The sequence below is a fragment of the Lepidochelys kempii genome, chromosome 1 (genome assembly GCF_965140265.1).
Source record: "Lepidochelys kempii isolate rLepKem1 chromosome 1, rLepKem1.hap2, whole genome shotgun sequence".
Classification (NCBI taxonomy): Eukaryota; Metazoa; Chordata; order Testudines; family Cheloniidae; genus Lepidochelys; species Lepidochelys kempii.
In genome coordinates, this window is record NC_133256.1 from 120,502,576 (window position 1) to 120,524,832 (window position 22,257).

Consider the following 22,257-nt stretch of genomic DNA (forward strand, 5'->3'; position numbering starts at 1 on the left):
TGACAGATTGATAACACACAAGTATTTTTCTGCTGCCCTTCCTATAACTTTCATTTTTTCTGATTTTTCCCTGTTTGTTATCTGCAATTTATCACTTCTATCATAAATGCAATAAACCCTTCTTTTTTCACTATCAGTATATCATCACCTATTCAGTCTCTGGTGCTTATCATATTCTTTCCTGTGTTCTGCAGTCCCCTTTTCCTGTGCTGATCTTCTCTTCCTTCTCTGCCTGATATTTTGAGAGTCTTCTTAATGCTATTGCATAAGATATCTCAACAATTTTGTCTTTTGTATCTCTTTAGCTTGTCTTGCCGCAATACACCCTCAATACGTTGGATTGTGATATCCACCACAGTTACTACACTTGATCGCCATCCTTTCTATATAATTTTCTTAGGCACGCTCTTCCTCACATTTACTGCATCTCATTTTCCCTTTACAAACATTTGCTGCATGTGTGTACCATTGGCTCTTTTAACACCTTAGGGAGAGACAGCCCTCCTTTCCCTCCCTGTCTCCCATTTAACAGAGCTCAGCTGAGGCGCTGAATCTCTTGTTAACTGGTTAATCACCCAGTCTTAATCAATTATCTCCCAATTTGGCCCATGCAGGAACACTTACAAAGTGCACAGAGTGGTGAGCCAGCCCTAGGTTACTCTGACTCTGTCACAGGCCCACTTGAGGAAAATGACTAGAGGAATAAATACAATGAGAAATCCGGTCTCCTACTTCAAAGGCCAGTAAAGGTGGATAGGAGAAAGGGAACAGAGGGTAAAATTACAACTGTACACTTCATTGAACACAAGAGATTCAATCCCTTTCTTGAGCTATTAAAAAAAATCCATTCAGGAACTTTTGGAGAGAGATAGTTATAAATGGTTAATCATTTAGACAACTACTTTCTATCTTAAAAGAGTTCTGCTCAGCTAGCATCAATGGTCAAATTAAAAGAAACGGTTCCCTGAGTAGAGCAACAATTTTTCAGTGAAAACATTTGGAAGACAAAGCAGACTATATGAAGCACATTATTAAAATGACATACTTTTTTATCTAAAGTTGAAGTTAGAAGAAAACAAGGCAGGATTATAAATGAGCCTTTTAGATGTGACTAATGGAAGGAAAAGGACATCCTCATCAGGGTTTTGGCTAGGTTACTGATGTAGGAAGACTAAATGCAAGAGATCTCATTAGAGGTTGAAAGTGATTTTTTTTAATGTAAAGATAAGGAAAACATCTTGCTAATGGATAAGGAGGTTGCATCGAGTAATCTCTTGATTTCCAATTTCAGCATGCAAATCAAAAGGCAAATACTAATACCACACAAATGGGTATGCCAGGAAAAATGTTAAAGTGTTTGTTTTATAGCCAGCTCCACTGCCTGTTCTCCGGCAACTTTAACTTTTGATTCAAAGCTTTATTGTCAGGTTAATAATACATGAGGTTCCACTGTAAAGGTCAGTTGATCAACTCTCAAATGCATTTTCTAATTTATTGACCATCCCTTTATTATGATGATTTTTTTCCTGTTCTTCATTTTAAATGAGCTCATAAAAATCTTGAAGATAGATACTCAGCATTTTTAAGTAGCTATCCTGTATCAGGCTGGTCCAATCAGTTTTTTGACAAAGTACAAGGAATGCCATTTCTTTGGAAAAAGAGGATAGAACCAGTAACTGACGTATTTCCTTACAATTCATTTCCTGACCCTAACACATGTCCTTTATTTACCCACATACTTCCACAAATGCCCACCCCCACCATCTCCCACCTCCCCACCCCCCACACACACTTCTCTGGCATGTCCATGCATGACCTCTGAAATCGCATGCACACATACAGCCCCTAGTGCCCAAAGACAGACACCTTCTGCTTCCATTCAGATTCAGCTACTACTCCTCTCCTCTGCAACTCATTGCTCTCTTATGATTTCTCCAGCTCCTGGTTTTTGATTCATCTCTATTTATACTGCATTCCAAGCTATCGGTACTCTGAAAGAAGAGAGGAATGAAAGATTGCAGGTTTGGAGCATGGGAGTTACGAAGAGGAGAAAGTTAGCTCTATGGTATGATTCCCCTTCCCCTCCACCACTTAGAAGGCCTCCATAAGTGAGATAAAGCAGGGGAAGACTATGGGTCTGAATCTCTCTCTCCACCAAGGAACAAGTTAATCTAAGTAGTGTGCAGTAAATGACGTAGTATCCCTTTAATACTGTGAAACTCTGTATCCTGCCATCTCCATGCTGTCAAGGGGCAATATGAAAGCCAGGTGGCAGGGTAGAAGTAAGTGAGAACCAATATGGATATCCTTTGAGTCCAGAAGATGTCTCAAGACCAGCATGGAAAAAGAATGATCCACAGATTTTGGTGCCTGAACACTCAGGCTCTTCCAACAGCGGAATGAGGCCCAATATCTATTTTGTAAGTCCTGCATACACTTTTCCCATACAAGTAGCTTACAATCAATGGGACTACTCACACCAGCAAAGCCACTCGTGTTCATAAGTTTCTACAAGATAACATCTACCTATACAGAGCCCTAAGATAAACATCACAGTTATATTATTTATGTACTCTATATTTGTAGGGTATAAAGGAATATATATGTGGCTTTCTAGGGAATGGTGAATCCATGGCATAATGGTAGCCTAAAAAATAAATAAGACTCCTCAGCTAAGAGTTACTACATTGCTGTGGAGGAGGTGGGGGAGAAAAACAGGGGAGTTGAAAGTGCACGCCCAATTCCCATGCAACATAACTCCCTAGCCTGAGTCTAATTCTCTACTCTCGGTGGTAAAAATCTCCTATGCCTGACCCACAAGAGTGTTTCCACTACTGGAGCTTCACTGGTGCTAGAGGAATAGTAGACAAAATGCTAGAATTGCAAAGGCCAGAAGTGAACCTGAGCTAGCTGTATCCCAAACGTGTTACATGTAACTTGTTTAAATTCATAATGATATCTGCAAAAAGTCCCATATCCTAGGCCTTACGTTCTTTTGCATCTTCAATTTATTTTCTTACAATGTAAATGAATTAAGTGATAATGCAATAAAAAAGACAATTTAGTACTCCACTAAAGACTTTTCACATACACTAATGAAAAGTCAACATTCAGATGAATATAAAGAAAAAAAAGTCATTAACTGCTAAGGAACTGTCAATTACCCAACATAAATGGAGAGCCCCCAGCACAGCTGTTTCAGTTTCCTTTTCCCCTTCACACAATAATAAATTTGTATTGCAGGTTACATTAACAAAGCAACCTGTAACTGGTTCCTAACTGCTGAGAGAACAAATTATTTTGCTAAAATTATTGGTTCAATCACATTTATAATAATGAGCTATGCATGCTTACACTTACGTTTTTTTTCCTGCAATCTATGTAAGTATACAGAAGTGTGAAATTCATTTACAAATATTAAATGAACTCTCCTTTTGAATTGATTCCTCTCCTAGCTATATTTTTTGGACTAGCTGTCATATTTGGATAAAAAAAGGTTTGTTCTGGATAGACTAAAACACCTTCTGTTTATCAAATATTACTAAATCCTTCTCCCCCCAACACTCCAAAACACACTTCTATTATACTAATATAAACACTAAGGGATTACATGTGACACAGCTGAAATTTAATTTTTTTAGATAATCAAATCCTGATTCAAAATAATATTTGTTGGGAAAAGGAGTAGTCTTACTAACTGATCTCATCCTTTGGTGCTACTATTTTCCAAAATTCCTTGGACTCAGCTGTGCTATTCTTCTCAAATTACTGAGTTCTTGTATAATTAGAGACATATACTTCACTGGAACTACTTATTCGAATAAGTTCTCACCATCATGAGTAAGGATCTACATAGTACAAATATCACTCATTCCTGGATATCCCTACTCCTATCATCTAAGGATTGGGAAAAACTGCAAAGTGTAAAGAGTTTGCAACTCTTTATGAATCGTCACCATTTATAGCATTTTACGGACAATTTATCTGTCAGAGTGCTAGCATTTTCAAAGATTGCCAGCTGAAGGAGAGAGAAGTTTAGGGTCCAGCACACAGAAGTACTGCCTTCCCATATCCTAAGGGGCCAAAGTCCAATACCCACTGAAGTCAGTGCAGAGACTCCCACTGATTTCAATGGGAGTTGAATCAGATCTAAGGAATGTTTCTGAACATAACTGGGCTCGCATTGGCAATACTTACACACATTTTTCCATTGAAACCAATCAGACTATTCCTGTGAGTTTTGAATAACATGAGCAAGGGTTCCATACCTGGGTCCCTACAATTCAGATAATTGACATAATAATGGAAAACTATATTTTAACTCCTTTTGTCCTTATAGCTGCAACATACATACTTTTCAGTTGCCACTTGGCTGATAGCAATCTACTAACCTTTTAAATTAGTGAGAAAGTTGTGAATTCCAATCATATAGATTTTCTCTCTAGCTAAAAGACCTTTATTTTTGTTTATATTAAATAATATTTATCCAATTGTATCATTTACTCTAGCCAACCCAATTTTTCCAACTTAATGTGAATCTTATTACAAGATGCACATTAAGCTAGTAATAATTTAATGGCTGATATAAATTTTAAATTGTAAAGAAAGACAATATTTACAAGGGAGCTGCTTATTATGACACATAGCATGAGGAAACAGTAGTAGTACATTTAAAAAACATTGTTTATTCACCACCCCCGGATGTAATGTAGACAATACTTCTCCTTAGAAAATAATAAAGTTAGATGACCTTACAATAGCAACTAACTGTAGTTTATCAGGAGAATTTAAAACTTCTATGAAAGTCAATAGGAATTCAGTGAAGTCTGTTCGCTGACTTTCAGTTTTACAATTAAACAAATATAAAAATAATGATTACAGCATTAACATAGAAGAGATTACATCCTTTTTGGAAACAACAAAGTTTTATGGTCTGATTTTATGTAAGACTAATTTCATGAGTACAGTAGTCTCATAAGCAGCAGAATGACTGTATAGCTAACTATGCCTACTGGATTATGTTGATTTTGATTTAGTTTTATTGAAATGAGAGAGGTGGTGGTAAGGATGGGGGTCAGAGGCAGGGAGTTCAGTTCAGGAAGAAGAGACAGAAATAATGGGGACCCAATGCCATTTCCCTCCATTTTCCATGTTAAAAAAGCAGGCAGTTAAGTCACATAGAACTAAAGGATTTTTAAGAGTTGTCAGCAGAATTGCCCTTGAAAGAAGTTCCAAACCCCAATATGTTACAAAGTTAATTAAAACTTAGTATTTGTAATTTACAGTAACTAAAGATTTATAAAAAGAAAAGGGGTACTTGTGGCACCTTAGAGACTAACAAATTTATTTGAGCATAAGCTTTCATGAGCTACAGCTCACTTCATCGGAAGCATTGGATGAAGTGAGCTGTAGCTCACGAAAACTTATGCTCAAATAAATTTGTTAGTCTCTAAGGTGCCACAAGTACTCCTTTTCTTTTTGCGGATACAGACTAACATGGCTGCTACTCTGAAACCTAAAGATTTATAAAGGATGATTTTTATGTTGGAATCTGCAGTTTGCTGAAGATTCAGGAAAGAAAACAATACAAACGATCATTTTAGTTTCAAAGAGTTCCCATCATATCACCAAAAGACCCATTAGTTGTTGCCTACACGGCAGTATAATAATATCACTGTAGTAATTTTTTATTTATATGCAGAAAATCCTCTGGTTATTTTATCTTTAATGTACAGATGAATTTTAACAGGCTAACTATAAAAAAGCTGATAGTAAAAGTTTAAATTATAGAAATTCATGTCAATGTTATCACATTTTATAAAGAGTAATGCCTGAAAGATTTTTTTAATAGTTAATGAGGTTAAACATTAAAACTAGTAGTAGCTGTCTGGAATTAAATGAAACAGTATTTGTCAAAGATTAAAATTTGATAGCCAGCATGAAAGTTCAACAGATTGGCTCAGTTCTTCAAACTAAATGTTTCCTATATTTTTGAAAATTACTAACTCAAAAATTATAATTTAGTGAGCAAAATAACCTCTCTTTTCTGTCTCTACCCTCTCAATATAGCTAAGGGTCTACTCCAAACTAGTCCAGAGTCACCTGAAACAGGTAAAGAAAAAACACCTACCTCCACTGTTTGAACCAAGCTGTAAATGAAGACTCTGGTTGTCTTTTTTCCTTCAAAAATTCAAGTTGCAATAAATTATCCACCAACTAGATCTAGAAGAGTTTTCCGCCAATTTTTTCAAAAAGAAATGAATACCGTGCTTGTAGCAAAATATTATTTTTAGAATCACTATGTATTGCTGTTATGAGAATCTTAGCCTGTTAGTATTTTATTATGGAGTTCTGAATAAATAACACCTGTTAACCATGGATGAGTATCGAATAAGTGCTAGGTTGGAGCTTTGTCACATGTCCTATGAACAAAACAGTATAGAAATCAATTCTTTACCTGTTTCCTCTGACCTCTGGAGACTAGGGGAGAGTAGGTAGTAACTTGCTGACCAGCAGAAAATTAGAAAAATATTTATCATCCCAGCTCACCTGTGCAGGCTACTGTGTCAGAAGGGGTGAGCACTCCCACCTTCAATTACCTGTCTTGAGGATTAAGGGTAGAAGTAGGTAGCTTTACCGCAACCCAAGTTCTGATTAGCCTGTGCAGTGGCATAAGGTGAGGGTGATTGGTAACTATTGTCCCTTACAACACTGTGCAGCTGCGTAGACTAAGTCAGAATTTAGCACCAAGAGTCTTTCATGCCTAAAGAAATACACGTTGCATTCTTTATCTCTCTATGATACTTTATATTTTATGTAGCATTTTACATATACAAAATGCTGTACAAATATTAATTTACTCCATAATGCAGAGTTTCCAAATCGTGGAGTGCAGCCAACAGACTAGCCAGAGAGGTGCAGACAGATCTCTCAATAATTCTCACAAGATTCATCTTCCATTTTATTTTTTTTAAAAAACACCAAGCGTCTAGCTGTTCTTATTGTGGAGAAAACCTTGAAAATATGGCATGTAACTGATGCAGAGCCATCTACTAGAGTTTGTAGAAAGCCTGAAATAATAGCTATGAGGTATGAACTGCCCCACTCATCTCAATGGGTGCAAACTCAGATGCCAATTACACTTTAAATGTGAACATTATTAACTATAACATTGTTCATGTAAGAAGCATGAAAGAGAGGAAGTATACTAAGAAGATCCACACTGGCATTTCTCAAAGTGCAAGGGGATAGGGAAAGGCACACAGGATTACCCATGAAGGTGTGAAAATGTATAAATCAAGATGTGTAAACCTTCAACACCACATGGTTGGGTTTCTGAGGGTGAGTGATTGATTTCAGTTTCCTGAAAAGGGGAAGGGAGAGAGGTTCAGCTTTCAAAAGTTTGGGGAACCAAAAATGCCATAAATGTAATGAAAAGACCTGTGGAATCAGTTAATATTGCTATCCTGATTTTGTAGATGAGAGAAACTGAGATATTGGGAGGATGATTGACATGCTCAGGACTGTACTGTAAGTGTCAGATTTGGAATTAGGACTCAAAGATTCCTGCCCTCTAGTCCCATGATCATCTATTAGACAATGCTGCCTTTTTAAAGGAACCATGGAATACTTTGCACATTCTTTTGCTTTAATGAATCAGATAGACTCCCCCCCAAAAAAAAATAGTTTGAGAGGCTGAAATACAGTACTTATAGTATAGTGCTGTTTTAGATATTTAAGAATAACTTGTATCATGACACAGTTTAGCTCTTCATTAGCTCTTCAGAGTTGATTCTTCTAGAAAGAACAGAAGTTGGGGAGAGGTTTGAAAGCTTTCCAAAAAACCAAACACTCTAACATGTGAGTACTCATAACTTTCTCTAATCCTGGTTTACCACCTGAGATCTGGTTAAAGACTATTATTTTTCCTCCTGTTCAACAAAATTAAAGGTTTAAAAAGGTAAAGCATATAAAAACTCCATTATTATTTCTTCCAACTGTAAAATAGTTTTTATATGTTACTTGATCAACTGTTCCTTTGATTTCTCTATTTTTTACTACTTTTTTGCCTGAATGTCAGATGGATTGCTCCTGAATCACAACTGAGCAACCTAAACCTGTGTGTTTAATAGTGGCAGGGAAAATTTTTATGAGGAAAAGGGTTAATGTTATGTTAACTAGTAAAATTACTATTGGTATTTAACATTTATGAGACAGATTTAAATTTAAATAATGTTTTCTATCTTCCAAATGCTTGGATATATGATGTCACTTCATTTGAAATATTTTAAAAGTTGCCCTTTGATAAATGTTGCATTTTTGGCATATAATCAAAATATTTCAACACTATCTTTACTATAGCTAGAATTGATAACCCTGATAAACATGGCTTTTACATTTATATTTTCATCTGCAATTCAGTGTCTAATCTGCATTTTCCTTTGCTTCCAGCAGCCTCTAAAGCTTTCACATTAAGTAAAAAAATTAAAATCAAATGCATCTTTTAAAGCAAGAGACTGACGTAGGCCCCATTAACAAAAAAAGTTGATCATGATGTTAACAGACAGATTTAAATGAAATTACAGGAAGTAAAATGCAGTTGGTTTACCAGCTATGGACTGACATTTTCAGCAAACAAATGCTATTTTTGTTTCATACTGTTTTCAGTCCATCTGAGCAATTCAGTAAACACTCTGCAGTAGGGACAGACAACACGAGATGTATAATTTCACCTGCGCATGATTTGGACAGCTTAAAATCCTGTTTCAGGTACCATTTTTAGCACAGTCAGCAACAGAAGAGTTTGGGGAACAAAGAGTCACTTACAGCACCTAGGACAGCTCCTTAGCGTGGAGCTGTATTCATTTCAAGGTGGTTCAGTACGCAACTGTAGCTGCTACCAGGAACCAAAACCAACCCCTTATATCAGAGAATGACTTGCCCTTTGGCACATTTGAGGCATGTTAGACGCTGCTGGCCAACGTGTTATAGCTTCCCAAATCAACATGAAGCACGTTCCAGCGGCAAAGATAACGTTTTCCAGGGACATCAAGTTTCCAGCTCGATCCTGCTGTATCTAACGTTCACCTGTGACATATTACCGCCTACAAAAATGCCCCCGGCAGCATCCAGCTCTTAAATGAGTCCTAGAAGCGCTAGCAAACGCTTCCGCCAGGTGGATTGATTTAAGGGCAGCGTCTGGTTACAAGTGCTCAGCTACTCATTGAGCCTTGGTCCACTGGATTGGTCCCTCCAACAGCCAGAGCTAGGAGCTCCTACCACAGCACCAACGAATACACTTCGGTCCCTTCTCTCTGGGGACCAACCACACCCTACACAGCTGCAAAACCAGGAAAAACAAACACAACAACACAACCACCAGCCCCAAGCCGTTTGCATACAGAAGACACCAGCTGGGGACTCACCATGTTGACTTCGGAAACCATGTCGATACTGGCAATGTCTATGTTCATCCCCACGCACACAGGAGGCCCTGGAGAGGAGGAGAAGCCATTAGCCCCTACCCATCACTTCTCACCCACAGAGGTGCTGGCAACACGTTTTGCCCCTAACAGGAAACACCTTCCCGTCCACACAGAGACTAGCTGAACACAGACTCACACACAGAGACACGGGAAAGAGCCAGACACCGCAGCTCCGTCTGAACAGGGCAACTCACCTCCAAAATCCGGCCGGAGGCGAATGTCGTAGCCTTTCAACAATTTATCCACAGTTTCTTTCACGAAGGACATGTTCCCCGGATCGTTCACGCTGTGGGATAGATGGGCAGCGGGGTCGGGAGGCGAACGATGGGGGTAAAGAAGATAAAGAGAAAAAGAAAGGGGGGTAGGATAGGGGAGAGAGAGTGGGAGATAGGAGAGGAGGAATAGGGGGGTCGGAGAGGGGAGAGCAGAAGAGGGATGGGGGATCGGAGAGGGGAAGAGAAGAGGAGGGATCGGAGAGGGGAAGAGCAGAGGAGGGATGGGGGATAGGATAGGAGAGGGGGAGAGCAGAGGAGGGGGAGCGCAGAGAGACAAGCAGGGGGGAAGCCGAGGGGAGAGAAGCAGAAAACAGGGGATCAGCTTGTTTTCCTTCCGAAACGCAGCCCTTTAACCCGGCCGCCGGGCGCGCTGGCTCGGAGCAGTCCCTACCTCTGGGCGCAGCAGACCACGGCCACCAGGACGGGAGCGGAGAAGATCCCGAAGATCCTGCCTCCCCCAAAGCCCCACATCCCTCCGCTCCGGGCTCCCTCCCCGCAGCAGCCGCCGCCGCCGCGACCCGAGAGCCGCTCGCTGAGGAAGAGGCGGAGGCGACAGTCCCCCACCCCCCACCCCGGCCCCGGCAGCCTCCCGCACGCCGGGTTGCAGAGACCCCGGCGCCGGGCTGTGCCGAGCCCCGGAGGAACCCCCAACCCCCTCCCCCCTCCGCCGGAGCCCGGCTGCCTGGCTCCCCCTCCCCTCCCCTCCCCGCCTCCCGCCCGCCCCTTCTCCCTCCGCCCGGGGAGGGGAGGGCTCCTCGGTCTGGGCGGGCGGGGGGAGCGGGCTGTGCCGGGGCGCGGGGCGAGCGGCGGCTGCCCCGGCTCCTCCCGGCGGGGAGCGAAGCTCTGCGGGGCTGGCGGCGGTGCCACGCGGGGAGCCCGAGAGCCGGCGCCCGGCTGGGAGACCCCCCAGCGACAGCCGCCCCGGCCCCGCGCTCCCAGGAACCAGCCGGGGCAGCCGCCTCAGCCCGGCCCGGCAGCGGGGCAGGCGCCACAGGCGCCCCGGGGCTGCTCCCGCCACTGCCCCGGGAGGTAGCCCCGCCCCGCCCCGCCGGCCAGCGCGCACTCGGGCTCCAAAGGCCGGCGGGCTGAGCCGGGGGGGGGGGGCAAAATGCTCAGTGCACCCGGGACAGGCTGAGCCCCTGAGGCGGCCCGTGCGCGCAGCGCCCTTGGCCCGCGCAGGCGGGAGCAGCGCCCGGCGCTGGGGGCGAGCCGCGTCCGCGCGGGCAGCGGCGCACCTACGAGCAGGGGCTGAGAAGTGAGCGCAGCTTCCACCGCGCAGCGCCCTCCGCTTCCGCACCCCTGGGCCGGGCTCAGTGAGTGCGGCTCACGGTCACAATGCCCTGTGCCCTCCGCTCGCGCACCGCCCTGGACCAAGCTCAGCCAGTGCCTCCGCTCTTGGCCACAGCTCCCTCCACTAGTCCACCCCTGACCCGGGCCAAGCGGGCGCTGCACTTTCCTGGGTGCAAACACACAGGGCTGAGAAATGATTGCAGCCCATGCAACCAGTTTCTTCCGCTCGCTGGTACCCATGAGCAGGACTGGGTGTGGAATGCCGCTCCCTCCCCAGTCCCACTCCACTAATGCACCTGTGGGTGGGTGTGCGCAGGGATTGGCAGAGGTGTGATGAGGCCTTTAACCCAACCAAGGGGGTTAGGCGAGATTTAGAAGTTTAGTACAAGTGCCTGAGAATGGCAGGCCCTGAGTGGGCAGAGAACCTTTGTGGAAGTGGCTACAGAACCAATTTTCAAGAGGGTCCAGTCATTTTGAATACACAATTTGAGATATCTTGGGCCTGTTTTTCACAGCTTCTGAGCAACTGTAGCTCCCACTGACTTCAATTAAAGTTGTGAGTGCTCAGCATCTCTAGGGGGGAAATCAAGCCTCTAGCTGTCTCAACCCTTCAGCATATCCCCTGGGCTCCAAAAACAAAACACAGAGAGAATGATCCTCATGATTTTAAGGCCTGATGTGATTTTAGAATGCTTGGGGTTGGCCATAGTGAACCCGTGTCTGCAAAGGGAACATGCAAGTTGGGGAGAGTTACCAAGAAACCTAAAAGAAGAAAGAAAAGATTAGAGAATGCTGAAAGAATACACCTTGTGTAAAATAGAATATTGCATAATACATTTAAAACATTTTCTTAAATAGATTGTCTATTTTATAATTGAAATAATATTATTTAGAGGATTCAGTACATCTGATTAATGCCCTGTTTAGGTGCATTTGAAATGCATCTGAGGTGTGACTGAATCAACACTCCTGTAGAGTCTGTCACATTTTATTACTTAAATTAAAATACTCTTCCTCTTATCTGACCTCTCAGATTAACCATGTCCATTTATTTGTTGATAGTTTAAAAGATAGTCCAACTGGGAGTCCCTAGGCCAGGGAATTGGAAATGGGATATGAAGCATTTGCTCTCCTGGACCTTGCTTTCATCTAAGTAATAACTGAAAGTCTGTCAGGGCAAAAATCACATTGGGGAAGATAGCTACTAGAGCCTGCCCTGGGATAGTGGTCGGAGTGTGCTATAGGCTGCTGGGATCCAATTTGGATATGGATAGAGACCTCTTTAATGTTTTTAACGAAGTAAATACTAATGGGAATTCTGTGATCCTGGGAGACTTTAACTTCTCAGATATAGACTGGAGGACAAGTGCTAATAATAATAATAGGGCTCAGATTTTCCTGGATGTGATAGCTGATGGATTCCTTCGCCAAGTAGTTGCTGAACCGACAAGAGAGGATGCCATTTTAGATGCAAAAAGAAAAGGAGTACTTGTGGCACCTTAGAGACTAACCAATTTATTTGAGCATGAGCTTTCGTGAGCTACAGCTCACTTCATCGGATGCATACCGTGGAAACTGCAGCAGACTTTATATACACACAGAGAATATGAAACAATACCTCCTCCCACCCCACTGTCCTGCTGGTAATAGCTTATCTAAAGTGATCATCAAGTTGGGCCATTTCCAGCACAAATCCAGGTTTTCTCATCCTCCACCCACCCACACACAAATTCACTCTCCTGCTGGTAATAACCCATCCAAAGTGACAACTCTCTACACAATGTGCATGATAATCAAGTTGGGCCATTTCCTGCACAAATCCAGGTTCTCTCACCCCCTCACCCCCCTCCAAAAAACACACACACAAACTCACTATCCTGCTGGTAATAGCTCATCCAAAATGACCACTCTCCCTACAATGCGCATGGTAATCATGATGCAGTGAGCAGTGAGGACCTCATAAAAGAAATGATTGTACGGGACAACCTTGGTTCGTGTGATCATGAGCTAATTCAGTTCAAACTAAATGGAAGGATAAACAAAAATAGATCTGTGACTAGGGTTTTTGATTTCAAAAAGGGTAACTTTAAAAAATTAAGGAAATTAGTTAGGGAAGTGGATTGGACTGAAAAACTTGTGGATCTAAAGGTGGAGGAGGCCTGGAATTACTTCAAGTCAAAGTTGCAGAAACTATCAGAAGCCTGCATCCCAAGAAAGGGGAAAAAATTCATAGGCAGGAGTTGTAGATCAAGCTGGATGAGCAAGCATCTCAGAGAGGTGATTAAGAAAAAGCAGAAAGCATACAGGGAGTGGAAGATGCGAGAGATCAGCAAGGAAAGCTACCTTACTGAGGTCAGAACATGTAGGAATAAAGTGAGAAAGGCCAAAAGCCATGTAGAGTTGGACCTTGCAAAGGGAATTAAAAACAATAGTAAAAGGTTCTATAGCCATATAAATAAGAAGAAAACAAAGAAAGAAGAAGTGGGACTGCTTATCACTGAGGATGGAGTGGAGGTTAAGGATAATCTAGGCATGGCCCAATATCTAAACAAATACTTTGCCTCAGTCTTTAACGAGGCTAATGAGAAGCTTAGGGATAATGGTAGGACAACAAATGGAAATGAGGATATGGAGGTAGATATTACCACATCCGAGGTAGAAGCCAAACTTGAACAACTTAAATCGGGGGTCCTGGATAATCTTCATCCAAGAATATTAAAGTAACTGGCACATGAAATTGCAAGCCCATTAGCAAGAATTTTTAATGAATCTGTAAATTCAGAGGTTGTACCGTATGATTAGAGAATTGCTAACATAGTTCCTATTTTTAAGAAAGGGAAAAAAAGTGATCCGGGTAATTATAGGCCTGTTAGTTTGACATCTGTAGGGTTCAAGGTCTTGGAAAAAATTTTGAAGGAGAAAGTAGTTAAGGACATTGAGGTCAATGGTAATTGGGACAAAATACAACATGGCTTTACAAAAGGTAGATCATGTCAAACGAACCTGATCTCCTTCTTTGAGAAGATAACAGATTTTTTTAGACAAAGGGAATGCAGTGGATCTAATTTACCTTGATTTCAGTAAGGCATTTGATACGGTTCCACATGGAGAATTATTAGCTAAATTGGAAAAGATGGGGTTCAATATGAAAACTGAAAGGTGGATAAGGAACTGGTTAAAGAGGAGACTACAGCGGGTCACACTGAAAGGTGAACAGTCAGACTGGAAGGAGGTTACTAATGGAGTTCCTCAGGGATCGGTTTTGGGACCAATCTTATTTAATCTTTTTATTACTGACCAAAGCACAAAAAGCGGGAATATGCTAATAAAGTCTGTGGATGACACAAAGCTGGGAGGTATTGCCAATACAGAGAAGATCCTGGATATCATACAGGAAGATCTGGATGACCTTGTAAACTGGAGTAATAGTAATAGAATGAAATTTAATAGTGAAAAGTGCAAGGTCATGCATTTAGGGATTAATAACAAGAATTTCTGTTATAATCTGGGGACGCATTATTTGGAAGTAACAGAGGAGGAGAAGGACCTCAGAGTACTGGCTGATCACAGGATGACTATGAGCCGCCAAAGTGATATGGCCGTGAAAAAAGCTAATGCAGTCTTGCAATGCATCAGGTGAGGTATTTCCAGTAGAGGTAAGAAGGTGTTAGTACCGTTATACAAGGCACTGGTGAGACCTCATCTGTAATATTGTGTGCAGTTCTGGTCTCCTATGTTTAAGAAGGATGAATTCAAACTGGAACAGGTACAGAGAAGGGCTACTAGGATGATCCAAGGAATGGAAAAGCTGTCTTATGAAAGGATACTCAATGAGCTTGGCTTGTTTAGCCTAACTAAAAGAAGGCTGAGAGGAGATATGATTGCTATCTATAAATATGTCAGGGGGATAAATACCATGGAGGGAGAAGAATTATTTAAGCTCAGTACCAATGTGGACACAAGAACATATGGATATAAACTGGCCATCAGGAAGTTTAGACTTGAAATTAGATGAAGGTTTCTAACCATCAGAGGAGTGAAGTTCTGGAACAGCCTTCCAAGGGAAGCAGTGGGGGCAAAAGACATATTTGGCTTAAAGACAAAGCTTGATAAATTTATGGAGGGGATGATATGATGGGATAGCCTAATTCTGGCAATTAATTGATCTTCATTGGGTAGATATGCCCAATGGCATGTGATGGAATGTTAGATGGGGTGGGATCTGAGTTACTATGGAGAATTCTTTCCTGGGTGTCTGGCTGATGAGTCTTGCCCACATGCTCAGGGTTTAGCTGATCGCCATATTTGGGGTCGGGAAGGAATTTTCCCCCAGGGCAGATTGGCAGAGGCCCTGGGGGTTTTTCGCCTTCCTCTGCAGCATCGGGCATGGGTCACTTGCTGAAGGATTCTCTGCACCTTGAAGTCTTTAAACCACAATTTGAAGACTTGAATAGCTCAGACATAAGTTAGGGGTTTGTTACAGAGTTGGTAGGTGAGATTCCATGGCCTGCTTTGTGCAGGAGGTCAGACTAGACGATCATAATGGTCTCTTCTGACCTTAAAGTCTATGATTCTATGATTATGACATGAAAGATGTTCAATGGAAAAGAGAAAGTGCTCTCCTGTTCTTAGTGGACGGTTGTCCACAATACAAAGAGGCACTATGACAACAGTCACTAATTGGCAGACTTAGCAGAAGAACCAGAATGGAATATGTGTAGAGCTGTGGTTCTCAACCAGGGGGATCGTAAGGGCAGGGTCCATGTTAAGGGGTGGCAAGTAGGGCAATTGCCCCTGGCCACATGCCACGAGGGCCCTGCAAACCTGAGTTACATGCTTCAGCCCTGGGCAGTGGTGCTCAGGCTTCAGACTCCTGAAAGGGGTCTAGTAGTCTGGAAAGGTTGAGAAGCCCAGGTGTAGAGAATGAACTCCATTCTCATCACTACCAGCAGTCCCGCATGCTCAGGATCAAGTCATATAAGTGGAACCATTTATAATGAAAATTTGTGGTGCAGCTGCTCATTCTGATGAAACACTTTAGCTTCCTGGACTCTTGGGTCACTCTCTGTGCAGCTGATCTGCTTCTGATTAAAAAATTGTCCAAGACCAGAAAAGCTTGTATTCCTCTCTTCCAGAGGTCTGCCACAGTTATTCCTAGGGAAAATGGATAGGCCAAATGTGAGTAGTTGGACCTCTTGTATGGAAGATATGGTATGAAAAGTTAAGGTTGTATCTGTGCAGCTGATGATTAGGTATATAGAAGCATGTGCCTACCAAGCCTATAGACATGAAGTAGTTCTCTGGAAGTAGTCCTCTGATACTATGGTGGAAACCATTGTCTGAAGAGGGGGGTGGGGCTTCAGATGCTAAGAATCTTTTTTGGGTGCTGGGACTTGTTGAAAGAAGTGGAAGTGGGATGAGGAGGCATCCAAAATCTTGAGGAGAATTCCATCTTTCCTCCCTGTAGCCAAGAACATCCACCTTAACACTCCTGGAGAGACAGAATAGGAGCACCGACAGGAAGATCACTGTTCTAGGAGCCAATCAATGCATTAAGGAGGTCTGCTTGCAAGCAACTCATGCATTCTCTGCAAGGTATCAATCACCAAGGCTGCAGCAGAAATGCTGGCTTGAAAATCAAGGAAGAGGGACTCAACCACTCCTTGTAAGACAGCACTGGCAGTCGCGGGACTCTTGGGAAGACAAGTTGGATCTGGCAAAATGGATATGTCTCAGTCTCTGTATTGGGCTCAGAACTACCTGACAGAGCATCTTCTCTTAATTTTCCCCTTCTTTGGCTTCTTGTGGCTGACTTTGGTGAAGATACAATGTGCCTAAGGAGAAGAATGTAAACTCAAAGGGTTCAGAAACCCAAATTAAAGGCAGACAAGATCCAAAGGGGGAAAGGGAGAATCACTGCTAGAAATGAAGCAGTATCTTTTGTGAAATTAGGGATATTAATTGTACTAAAATGGGAAGTATGCTACTGCCTGTTTGCTCTGCCTTGAAGCATTTTTAATATCCTGCTGGTTTAACCTGCTGAGGAGATGTAATTAATACAGCTAATTGGAAAACGTTTTTTTTCCCCTCATGGAAAATCTTGACTTTGTCTAAAAACTGAAAAATATTGTCCAAAAAGATTTTGATTAAAATCATAAAATTGCATGCAGAAAGAAGACACTGTTCACTTCCCCCCTCTTCCTTCCTCTCCCCTAAAAGTCCCTTGTGTTGGCAGAGCTTTAGAGTGAGGGCAAAAGTCTGTAGAATGTGCATCTGGGGTCAGGGCATAAGGAATGCTCTGAACCTTGTCTGACAACCATGCACACTGCCTTCACATCTATTCAGATGATGAATCATGATTGCTGGACATACTACTTTAGGAGAATAATCTCATGTGTACCTAGTGTGCATATTTAGGAGCACATTGTGCCATTCTTGCACATGTTGAGTGATACCTTCCCTGCATATAGTGCTACAGATTTCAAAATAGCAAGTAGTGAATGGTGTTGCATGAATCCATTTGTTTTAGTTGCATAACTTGTTTTTAATCTAATTTTACTAAAACAGTTATGTTGAAGGTTTTGACATACTATGGATTTTATCATTTTAGTGGGGCTACATGCAGGTGAGGTTTTAATTAATGTGAGTAATGGGTACATACTCTGGTCCTTAATGTGATGTTTGACCCAAACTGTTCTGAATTATTGTTTATTGTTCAGTTACAAAAACTAAGACCATTATTTCCACAACTTCAGGAAAACTTGACTGAAATTTGGTTTACTTGAATAGACTTAAAATAGTATTCTTATAGCTTGACCACAATTTCTTATATGGCAAAAGTTCTGAATTATGCAGAATATGAATCAGACCCATCAAAATAAAAAATATATTGACAATTTGGCATAGGTGAAAATGGTCAGGGCTCTTTATAACCCTGATTTTTCATAATAAAGATTAATATTTATGCACTCAAGTAACATTTATACATTAGAGAAGCCTGAAGTGCCTTAGAAATAATATTCTTAATGACTCTCTTGGGGAAAGCACAATTTAGGTCTGGAACAAACAAACAAAGTGGAGTTTCTGAGTTGGCAGTTGATGAAAGATCTATTTACCATGGAGACTGTCAAGAGTTCCTATCTAAATTCCTTCACTAATAACCCTAATATATTTAACAAAAGATTATAAAAATAAATTTAAATGTTAGTAGTTACATTCTGTTCCAGAATATATATCAGCACAGAGTATAGGGTACATCAGATGTATCTGTATTTTCATATTTATCAAATAGTATTATGAATACTATTTATTCATATGATTTGTAAGTTAGCTAATCTTTATGTTATTATTTATACTGTAACAGTAGAGGTCCTGGTCAAGGCTGCAGCTCCATTGTGCTATACATTGCACAAGCCAGAGTAAAATAGGAAAGGGCTTGTTATTTGATTGTTGATATTTAATGTCACATATATCTGAAGAAAAGGTCAAGTCGATTACTAGTAAATCTAACTTTAATACAGTAGTAGCCTCCGGATAAGGACTAGCTGAAACAAACAAACAAAGAGACATAAGCTTGTGCTGATTTTTTTTGCCAAATGTCCTTTTCAGTTTTGTCCTGAGCAATGACAAAACAATAAGACTCAACACAAAACAAAACAACCAAAAACCTGCAATGGCTTGGCATCAATCCTGACTTGCTAAGACTAAGAAGTGTTCTGAAGGTGGTAATGCACAATAACAGAAAAATAAAATGACAGATGGCTTTAAGCCTTTTTGCTCTCCTGTACACAGTTTCTTACTTACACAAAAGTATGGCTTTAACAGGCAGTGGAACACGAGGAACTAGGTGGTAAGCAATACCTTCAGTGTCTGAAGAATGTGGAAAGATGTCTATGAGGAGACTGTGTCCACACTCTCACCCTGCCCAGACGCATTCCCTGTTGGTGCCTGTCAAAGTGCTGTTGAGCCCTTCTCTTGAGCTTTAGGAATAAAGACACACCCTCACCCCCACTCTCACCTGACCCAGATATATCCCTTTGGCAGTGCTGGACAGATCTTCCCTTTCATACTAAGAATGCTGACAGTGTTTTTGGTGCACTCTGTGCAAGAGTGACAGGAGAAAGAACCTGGCTGCCAAATATCAGGATAGTGTGCCAAATTCTTCCTTGATGTAACTATTGAAATTAGTATATGTACACCTAGGATATATACATCCACTGCATCAAGAAATATACTTAGGATGAATTTGGCTACATAAATATATAATTATATTTTAAAAGTGAAATTATTGTTAGGTGTGAGTGTGTGTATATATATATATGAGGATCTGAAATATTTGTTACTTTAATTTAAAGATCATTATGTGGCTCAGAGTAAGTGGCTTTCTAAGTATGTGTTCATAAAGATTATTAACATTTTAAAAGGGTCAATGCTCCATTTAAAGAACATAATGTCAATTAGAAGTTATTGTTCATTACTTACCTTGTGTCATAAATTGCATACAATTTTTTGTTCTCTTCAACTGCATTCCTAGAGAAAGAGAAAGTAAATGTGATTTATTTATATATTATATATTCATAATCTAAATAAAACAGAGTTTTAGGCCTACAGGATCTTCACACCTTTGTTATAGAATCTAGATATGGAAAAAATATATCTGTTAGTTGTCTTGTCCAATCTTTGCCATGAGAAGATTGTTTCAATCTGCAGGAAATAGTGTAAACATGTTTTAAATTATGTATCTATAAATCTGTTGCCAAGAAATTAAAAACAAAACAATAGTCATTGATCTTGTGGCATACTCAAAACAAAGCCATATTCTCTTAGGTTCTTTCTGCTGGCATGACAGAATGAACTAGCCAAGAACCAAATCTTGAAGTCAGTTACAAACTTCCATTGATTTCAGTGGGAGGAAGAGCAGGCCCAGGCAGTGTTTCCAGAGCATTGTTGACATTGCTGATATTACTAGTATAAAAACAAAAGTTTAACCAAGATAGTTTTTGAGAATGGTGTGATAAATGTTGGAGGTGCTCTGCAATAGTTATTGATTTGTATCCCAAAATGTGATTTATGTGCTATGTGTTTAAGTCTAACAGAAGGGATCACACAGTTTTCATACCCACAGGTAATCACGGGTGATTATATGCCGTTAAGGCTGAATTGGGTCTTACTACCCAAACAATGCAGGAACCAGTTGCATTTTTATAGATGGCTTGGCTGGATGCTCTGTCCCAGTGGTTCTCAACCCAGGGTACGTGTACCCCTGGGGGCATGCAGAGGTCTTCCAAGGGGTAGATCAACTCATTTAGATGTTTGCTTAGTTTTACAACAGGCTACATAAAAAACACTAACAAAGTCAGTACAAACTAAAATTTCATACAGACAATGACTTGTTTATACTGCTCTGTATACTATACACTGAAATATAAGTACAATATTTTTATTACAATTGATTTATTTTATAATTATAAGGTAAAAACCAGAACTTACGCAATTTTTCAGTAATAGTGTGATGGGATACTTTTGTATTTTTATGTCTGATTTTGTAAGTAAGTAGTATTTTTTTAAGTGAAGTGAAACTTGGGGGTACACAAGACAAATCAGACTCCTGAAAGGGGTACAGTGGTCTGGAAAGGTTGAGAGCCACTGCTCTGGCCAACCTGGAAGAAACAGCCAGAGGTAGAAGGAAGATGTCATATCTGGGGGCCCAGACAAGCACAAGGAGGGTGGCAGCTCAAAAACAAACAAACAAACCAGTTTTCTTAGGGAAACAGGAGACAGAGTCTCAGGTTACACAGGTACATCTAGACTGGAGCTGGAGATGTAATTTCCAGCTCAGGTAAAATACCCATGAGATCTCTGACCAAGCTAGCATGCTAAAAATAGAAATGTAGTTGCAGCAACTCAAATGGTAGGAGGGGCTAGCCAACTTGAGTAGGATCCATCTAAGACCCATGGTACATATTCTGGGCAAATACCCTTTCCTGCTGCCCATGCTACTGCAGCTACTCTTCTATTTTTACTGTGTTAACTTGATCAGTTAGTGTGGGTATGTCTACTCAAGCTAGAAATTATACTTTCCAGCTCTAGTGCAGACGTACACCATGTCTACATTGCAGAGTTAAAGCAGATGATTGACACCTGAGACTGCTCACATAGGTTAGCCTAGCCAGGGTGTGAGTATCCCCCACAGCAAAGTCATACATGAGTTACTGTGTCCTCACTGTTTTTGCCTGCATCCATGTGTGTTGGGGGATGTATCCCATGGATCTTTGTGCTGAGGTGCTCCAATCAATTGTGTCAATTGTGGGAGAACCTTCTCTGCCCTTCAGGGGCAATTGTAAGAAGGCACTGAATGTCTGTCAGCTCTCAAGTGATTTAGCTTTCATCCTCACAGCTGAGTGGGCAGGCTTCAACCTGAGTTAGCCTGGACCCCGAGCTCTAACCCACAACCCTAGGTGAGTAAGCTACCCAGATTTAAAAGCAAACCCTGTTCAGAGGGTTTTATGTGTGGATTGGCAGCGGGGGGGGGGGGCAAGTAGGGGAGGACAGTGATAGGAGCCTAGTTTAACCGTGCAGTGCAGATATACCCTCAGAGACCAGCTGAGACCAGGCTGGGTCCCAAGAGATACCTGGCTGCCTGAAAGCATGTTTGTTGGTATACAGCTTAACCTGTAACTCAAAAGGAAAGACCATCAAACTTGGCTGGGTCCCAAGAGATACCTGGCTGCCTGAAAGCATGTTTGTTGGTATACAGCTTAACCTGTAACTCAAAAGGAAAGACCATTAAACTTAGTGAAGCATATTTTTTGATGAGACTAAATATGCATTTGTTGTTTTAAAATCATGTTCGCTAATGCCTTGTTCCAACTGCTAAATAAAATACTTTACGAAGACTGTTAGTCAATTTCACGGGTCACAGGTTGTCAGAGGGAGGAAATGCAGGTACCTAAAATCCTGTCAAACCTGCAGTGTGATAAAAGTTGGTAACACAGGACAGTATACCCTAGTCCCAGTCTAAGAGTAGAAGAATCACAACAGTCCACCCCAATACAATTTAGGGCAAGAGGCCCAAGAACTGAGGGAGTGAACTCAGAGAGACCAGAAAGGGGACATAGATAACTGTGACAAATGGCATTTACATTTGATGGCAAATAAGTCTTTTAACTAGGTATGTTTAGGAAAAGTAACTGATAAATAAAGGTATA

At 41.3% G+C, this 22,257-nt stretch overlaps 1 protein-coding gene across 1 annotated transcript in view; it reads right to left on the bottom strand.

The window, feature by feature from the left end:
* The window catches only part of GABRB3 (gamma-aminobutyric acid type A receptor subunit beta3), a 161,454-nt gene extending 151,218 nt beyond the window's left edge, over nt 1-10,236 (bottom strand). The window contains exons 1-3 of the mRNA XM_073327683.1: nt 10,152-10,236; nt 9,680-9,771; nt 9,426-9,493 (exon numbers count right to left, since the gene is read on the bottom strand). Of these exons, the coding sequence (XP_073183784.1) occupies nt 9,426-9,493; nt 9,680-9,771; nt 10,152-10,231 (240 nt within the window). The 5' untranslated portion in view covers nt 10,232-10,236. The remainder of the gene's footprint in view (nt 1-9,425; nt 9,494-9,679; nt 9,772-10,151) is intronic.
* Between the last annotated feature and the right edge of the window lie 12,021 nt (nt 10,237-22,257).